The sequence below is a fragment of the Osmerus eperlanus genome, chromosome 18 (assembly GCF_963692335.1).
Source record: "Osmerus eperlanus chromosome 18, fOsmEpe2.1, whole genome shotgun sequence".
Lineage (NCBI taxonomy): Eukaryota > Metazoa > Chordata > Actinopteri > Osmeriformes > Osmeridae > Osmerus > Osmerus eperlanus.
The window spans coordinates 11,187,693-11,195,490 of NC_085035.1; the positions used below are offsets into that span (position 1 = coordinate 11,187,693).

At 42.8% G+C, this 7,798-nt stretch overlaps 1 protein-coding gene and 1 long non-coding RNA gene across 2 annotated transcripts; both read right to left on the bottom strand.

The window, feature by feature from the left end:
• Positions 1–4,066: 4,066 nt before the first annotated feature.
• On the bottom strand, positions 4,067–4,492 carry LOC134039002 (uncharacterized). Its single transcript, XR_009932724.1, has 2 exons — positions 4,421–4,492; positions 4,067–4,324 (listed from the first exon to the last, which is right to left on the bottom strand). It is a non-coding gene; the product is annotated as an uncharacterized LOC134039002 (long non-coding RNA).
• Positions 4,493–5,631: 1,139 nt separating this feature from the next.
• LOC134039094 (uncharacterized) lies at positions 5,632–6,722 on the bottom strand. Its single transcript, XM_062484843.1, has 2 exons — positions 6,412–6,722; positions 5,632–6,351 (listed from the first exon to the last, which is right to left on the bottom strand). Exon 2 carries the CDS (start codon positions 6,346–6,348, stop codon positions 5,632–5,634), a length of 717 nt encoding a protein of 238 aa, XP_062340827.1. The 5' UTR covers positions 6,349–6,351; positions 6,412–6,722.
• Between the last annotated feature and the right edge of the window lie 1,076 nt (positions 6,723–7,798).

The window sequence follows — 7,798 nt, forward strand, 5'->3', positions numbered from 1 at the left end:
GAAATGGTCTTCCAACATGTCAGCATCTACCGTATTTTACGGAAAATAAGCCACATCGTGTATAAGCCGCACCCCCCCAGAATGAGGACTTTGAGTTTGAAGCCCCTGTTCAAGTGTTGAGCATTAAATTAGCTGCACGGTCTGTAGAGATCTTGAGAGGAAGCCACTTTTTTTGTTCAAAAACCGGACTATAAGCCACTTCGAAATATAAGCCGCACAAGTACAAGAAAACTGTAAAATCGGAGTACAAGCCGTGGCTTATTTTCCGTAAAATATGGTAAACTGAAATGTGTGAGATTGTTTTTTTAGTTGCCCTTGAAATAGTTCTGTAAGAGGATGATTTTTGTCGTAGTCTGCAGTTTCCACATCGATGTGTAGGATATTTACTGTTAAACTCGATTTGTGGTTTGCGACACATTGGACATTCCCATGTCTGTGAGATTTCAATGGCTGTTATCTGCGCATTGGTGGTCTGGTAAGTTTCCTCCTCCTCAGATATTTCATTCAAGTAGTTAATTTCAACTTCTTCAATGTCAGCTGTTTTTGTAATGACTGTGGTTTTGGTTGTATTCAGCCAAAATTTTCTGTTGGCATTTCTTGTGGTGAGATTTGTGAATTTGTATGTGGAGTTCACGTCAACAGCTGTGATGGTGTCATTCCACAGGTTGATCTTTACCGTTCCAGTTGCATCACTGCCGTACGCTTTGCTCAACTCCATTTCCACTCCTCTTACATTGATAGTCTCTGTTGGCCTTACTACAATGATTTTGATGTTGACAAACGGCACCTGAAATGAAGAAACTAGTATAAGGAAATACATCAGTATCAGCAAAGAACATGCATTACTTCAGCAAACAATGGACACTAAAACTACAGATGCACAATATCAGAAAGGCATCTGAATTGGGGATAATATTATCAATAAAATTGGGATAATGTTATTGCAGAATATGGTGACAAGGTTTATTCACTCTCTTGCTTTAAAAACATCAGCTTGTCAATTAGTTTAATTTGGCTTTATCCTTCAAGTTAACTTACAAATGTTGCAAACATATACACACACACACACGTAGGCATGCCTAAATCTTAGACAGGTAGTTTCTTAATGTAGGTTTGTGAGGTGACACTTTCTGTGGTTAAAGGAAATGCTCAAAAAGCAAGGCAGGCACATGCTTAGATAAGATGCGGTACGCTCCAATCCAATCCTTTTTGAGGCTGTCAATTTACAAGTATCATTCAAGAAATACTATGCAATTTGAATTAAGTAATCAAAATGTAAAACACTGCATAATCACCACTTTATTAATTACACATTGATTCTTGCTAAAGCTACCAAAGTCATTCAGTTAACCCGTTAAGGAGTAGCGTCACAAATATGTGATCGTTTGAATGTGGGTTCTACAGCGTAACATCACAAATGTGATTTCGAACATTCCAATTGAATATTTTCCAAGACAAACTATGCGACAAACACTTTTAGTATGGCTTCAAAATTTACTAATGAGAAAACTAACAAGTAACACTAGCATGGTAGTAGCATTAGGTACCGTTTCGGAAAAATTACTTGCGCTGTGGGGACCGTCCGAAATATCTAGAACCCACACATCTAAAAGGTTAAGGGCCAATCCCAATACTCCCCCTTACCCCTTACCCTTACTTTTGCGCGTTCACGTGAGAGCTAGTGGTGTCCCAATACTATTTTTGAGCTAGGGGTAGGGCTAAGACGAAGGGGTATACACCCCTTAAAACCAAGTGAGCTTACTTGAAACCTAGGGCTATGTGAATACTTCGCGCGACCGGCAACAATGGCGGCCAGATCATCCAGAGAGTCCGATAAATGTAATATTTTCGGCTTAATTAATTGATAAAACAATTATGACAGTCTTGTTTTGTGCTATACACAGCCCAATATGATGGCATTACATGAGTGTTGTGTGTTTGTTTGACATAAAATACAAATGTATGTATCATAGAAACCTCACAAAGTTTCCTGGACGCTGGTCACAAATAAATTCGACACCTTCAGTACTGTGTTGCGGGTAGAATATTACTACATATACAGGCTACTACAAATACGTGATGAGTAGCCTACATTCAGGTAGTGTCTACGGTAGTGATGGGTCGTTTGCGAACGATCCGGCTCTAAGAGCCGGCTCTTGAAGGTGAACGTCGGGAGCTGGCTCGCATATCTGAAGAGCCGACTCTATTTTTAATAGATTAATACAGCCTATAACAACTAAATGATTATGAAATAATGAATTTTAATTGTATTTAAAATAATTGACTAATTCAAAGAACAACGAAAAAATACTTGTAGGCTTAAAGGCGCACACGATCATCGTCTGTTCCTGTCAATCCTGCATGAGGGAGGGCCGAGCCAACTCACAGTCAGAGAGTAGTCAAAACTCGGAGGAGAGCCATGACAAATCAATGCATTTTTAAAGATATGTGGTTACGGTCGAGTATGATTTCATTTCATAATTTAATCAAATTGTTTTCACACCTATCATAGTCAAATTCATAGTTAAAACATGTATTTTTTAAAGAGCCGTTAGGGAGCCAAAAGAGCCGGCTCTTTTTAGTGAGCTGAGCCATACGAGCCGGCACATGAAAAAGAGCCGGAATGCCCATCACTAGTCTACGGTAACTAGTTGATTCAGAAGAACCAAAACAACATGTTGCCTGAAGGCCAACGTAGTTAATACATATGTGACTGAATTCCTAAAATACCCATGTGCTTCAGTAGCTCGCGATGTAATACAAAAGATTACAACGATGGATGTGTTTTTGTTCGTGGGATCGAATCCCACTCGAATCTTTTATTTTCTTAGCTTCCATTTATTATGGCGTGAATGGCTGTAATGTAGTAGTGATCATTACATTTGTTCAGAATCTAAAATTATGAAATGAATTGATTTCAAAAGATATAGCGAAGAAACACTCAGCCATAGGCTACACGAAATCGCATAGGAAACGATTCCATGTTGTGTTACGCGTATTTTGATCGTATTGTCTGGGATAGCAGCGACGTTCTTAGTATGATTTTTTTATGTGGTGTCAGAAGGAGCTTTGATGTCGGGGTAAATACGGCTATTGCCTCGGAACAAACCCCAAATACGTGATTAGTAGCCTACATTCGGGTAGTGTCTATAGTAACCAGTTGTTCCAGAAGAAGCCAAATCAAGATGTTACCTGAAGGCCAAGGTGGTTACTAAGTACGTAACTATGGTGTACAGCAATGGCCTTTGGTGTATTACGTGTTTTGCTCTACTAGAGCAATGAAGTGGAATTCGATCGCACTAGAGGCTCTAGTGCGATCGAATTCCACTTCATGCGAGCCTGCAAATGTTTTATTTTGTCTCCATTTATTTTGTCGTGAATGGTAATGTAGTGCGTACGTAGCTTATACTTTCATATTCGCCGCAGCAAATATGAGATCCGACTTGAAAATAGCAAGTAATATGTTTGTGAATTTGTGACGAATCTGGTGATAGAGGCAGACTGATAGGTTCACGCACCGCTGGGAAACCAGTTAGTTCGGAAACCAGTATGGACACAACACCGGTAAAAAGACACTGGCGCCGGTAAATTAGCCGTGCGCTACCCTTGTCCAAACCCGACCGCACTTCTATCCTCGTAGTAAACACTCGCCGTTGCTGTTTTTCCGGCGATATTAACTTGATCCAGGGTCACCAAACTGACCATCAATGCTGTCAACATATCCGGGGACGTAGTTATGTCCTTCACAATAAGATATCACGCTTCAACATCTCCAAACTATGCGATAAAACCTCAATTTGACTGTATACCACCACCTGCTGGATGTTTTGTTGAACTCCTCTCATGTCAGTCCCTTGCAAAACCTACAAAAGAACACTGATGCGTACCGCATATTTACAGAACATTGAAAACATATCATGTTAATTTAACGTTTATTCAGTTGTCCCCATTGAATTAGGAAGTCATGAAATATGAAGCAAAAGCCAATCATATATTTAGAGACATTAAACATTGAATGGGGTCAAAGATAACAGGACGGTTAGCAAAAGACAAATGACTTGTGCAAATCTTTGAAAATATGAACATTTATTTAAATACAAAACAGACAAAAATAAAATACAAAATTACTCCGGACACAAATAACATTTAAAATACTCCTCATCATCCAGCTCCTCGTCCCAACCCACACACATGGCGTGGTACCATGTGTGGCAGCTGTCACACTGGACCCACGACACCAATCCCTCCGCGCTCTCGGGAGGGTCAGGTTCCCTGCACCGGCCACACTCCCAAACTGTTGTCTCCATGTCTTCAGGAGTGTAACCTATTCACAGAATAAAAAACAACAAATTTGAAAAAAAAAAAAAAATTAGATTTTTATGGGTTGGAATTCAAAGAAAGTTAACATGAAGTACACTACCGGTGGATGTCGTGGGTCCAGCAGACAAGGAGCTGGATGATGGTCTGGCGTCTGCAGGTTTGGAGGCTGAATAACAGAAAAAGCATAACCATGTTTTGTTTAGTCTTCATCAAGGCTAATGTCACCATCATGTTATAATATTTTAATTTTTCAGGTTACATAAAGCATTGGGAGCATAGGCAGTGGGAGGGAGAGGAACGTTGTTGAAGGCTCTAAAAAATAATCATATTTTATACATACTCATGTCTAACTGTCACAAAAGTTAATGCATTGAAATCTATACGCAAATTAAAATGAATATTAAATAAATAGGTGTGTGCTGAGCAGGAGATGGAGGAAGGTGGCCGTGTTCCTCAGTAGGCAGGCTCTGGAGCGATGTTGTGCTGGCAGGCAGCCAGGGACCGTGGGAGGCACAAGAGGGGGCAGAGTGGGTTGAGGGACCGGCGATGGAAAGTCCGGAGCTGGAGGCGAAAGTAGCCCCAAGGGATACTTGCCTTCTGCGGCTGGGGCGGGAGCCGCCAGACAGGGTGGAGGAAGTGGCTGCCGAGCACGTGTCTTTGGCCCGCTGCTGCTCTCTGTCTTCTCTGGCCAGAGCTTGAGCTTCCCTCCTCGCAGCTTGGTCCTCTGCCTCCTCGATGATGTCGGACATCTCCTGGGCTGGGAAAGGGGGATTGGGTTGGGAGGGAAGGGCATCAGGCGCAGCCCAGAAAGATGCCGATAGGGTTGGCGGAGGTTGCGAGGAGGGCCCGCACCGCGGCCCTGACGGCATGACCCATGACCAGTCAATGGCCATCGAGTCCAGAGTGTAGATGCCACACCTCCTGAACCCAGCCACCACCACTCTCCGATCCTTCACCCTCTGGTAGGAGTCTCGTAGGACCCTTGAAAACTCCTTCTTAGAAACCAAGAAGGACTGCCGACAGATCTCCTGTAACACCAGAGAAATCTGCCTTCAAGGGTCTGAAGAAACTCACATCCAAAGGCTGAAGGATGTGAGAAGTGTGTGGTGACAGGCACAGGACAATGACACCCTCCCTCTGTGCCGCCCGGACCAGCTCTGGATCCAGATGGGACTGATGTCCATCCATTATGAGCAGCAGCGGGCGCTCCTGAGTGGCAAACTTCAGGAAGTGCTCGACAAACCACTTCCTAAACAGCTCACTGTCGATGTACCCTGCTGGCGACTTCCCGTAGAGGGCATTGGGACCCCCTTATTTATTATAGGGTTCTCCTGGATATCCCCCCTTGTAGATGATGAAAGGGGGGATATCCTCCCCAGCCGCATTGAGACAGGCCAGGTCGGTGATGTGGTCCCTGGTTCCCTGGGCCTGCCTGTAAGCATGTTTTGTCCCCAGGGGCACTATGACCTTTCTTCTTGTAGCCTCCAGCTGAAACCCCGTCTCGTCACAGTTGTAAACCTGACAGGGTTTCTCCCTCAACCCGTGCTCCTCCAGGGTGGTGGTGAGGAACTTAAAATATTCCTCTATTGGCCCCCTCTTGGCGCAGGATGCCCTCCCACGGTCAATTATGTCTGGGGTCCGAGCAGTCAGGCGATGGTGGTGCCGCTCCCTGAAGTTTATCCACCACGTCTGGCCAAGCCCGGTCTTGGGGGCTGCCTGGTGGCGGAGGTTGTAGATGGCCAGAGCGTGGGCCAGGACCTGAGGCTTCGTCAGTGGAAGCCCATGACTGGCAGAGTACAAGAGGTACTCCACCAGGGAATCCTCATCTGCAGGGGTGAGGAGAGTCCTCTGACCCAGGACACAATCAGAGGACACCCTTCCACTGACTCGGTCACTCAGGCTGGTTTTGGGGACCCCAAACTCCTGGGCTGCCTGCAGCAGATTGAGCTTGCCTGCTTTTACCTCCTGTTGGGCCTGCGCCATGGCCTCTTGGCTCAACTTCCTTGTGATCCTCTCCCTCTTCCTCATTTGCTGGATGAATTCTATAAATTGCCATGTATAGGCACATTCATATTTGCCACATGCATAGACGTATATATATTTACCTTAAACCATTGCAGATTTACAATTTCTATATCCATCTTTTCTTTTCTTGATCCTCCTGTATAGGAAAAAACTCTCATAATGACGTTACCTACCTTTCTTTTCTGTTTATTCTCTTCTCTTTGCTATCTTTCTTTTCTTTCAAGTCTTTCCTGCTTCTTCTCTTCGTTATCTCTTTTCTTTCCTGCTTCTTCTCTTCTCCTTGCTATCTTTCTTTTCTTTCCTGCTTATTCTTTTCTCATTCCTATCTTTTACGTCTTTTCTACTCCCTCATTTCCTCCTTATTTTCTCTCTCTCTCCTCTCTTCCTTTGCTCTGTCTCTGTTCTCTATCTTTTCAGGCAGGAACATAAAGCACATGAGAGAAATTGACTCAACAGTATTATATAACCTAGCACTTATTATAAAATACTTGATGTAGCCTAGCTTATGAAAAACAAAAAAAAACATTTGATTATGTCTGCCTTTATGTTTCAGACAAAACAAACCTGCTGTCACAACTTGACATCAAACTTGTTTCCCCTTGCCCCCCTCCCTTCCCCCCCTCGACTACAGATCACGTCACACAGGAAGGGAGGGGAGCAGGCAAAGTTTGCCTGTCCCCCTCCCTTCCTCCCCTTGACTACAGATCACCTCACACATGATGGTGTATTTTCATTGGCTATACAAAGTAATGTTAAGCAAGCATTAAAAAAAATACATTCATATGCTAACCCATAGTAGCAGTACGATGACAATACAGAAACACTTTTCAGAGTAAAGATCGTCGCCCGAGCATCGCCGAGTGGTCTTTAAGCTTTCTCTCATCAATATAACTTTACTATAGTATTTAGACATGTAAACGTCCATATATGTTCATGAAATTTGACACGTAGATTGTTTGATATGCATAAAGTAATACTACTTACACTTTGCTGGCGATCGCAAAAGAAAATGCTGGCAAAAAGACCGGAAACTACGTGATGTCGGAAAATTCAGGTTTGGACAATAGGAGTTTACGGCGGTCGGGATTGGAAACAGTGACGTTACTGTTAAATGTTTAGGCCACAGCTGCTTTACATCCAAAGTTTGCATTCATAAGGGAAACTGCATAATACATTGTCACAGAATCAGAATGTCAAAAATGTTAAAATATCTGCCATCATGAGTATTCAAGTTTTGACATCACAAATCTAGGCTACGTAAATTACCAACATCATATTAATAAAATTAGCCTAATGTATTTAGGCCTATAGCCTACATATTAACGTTTGAATTAACAATAAGATAGGTACGTTAAATGAAATGAGTTTACAATGCAAACACAAAGGATTTTGTAAATAGTTCAAAGTGCATTAGGCTACTTACATAAAACCTTTCTAACATGAGTCAGCTGAA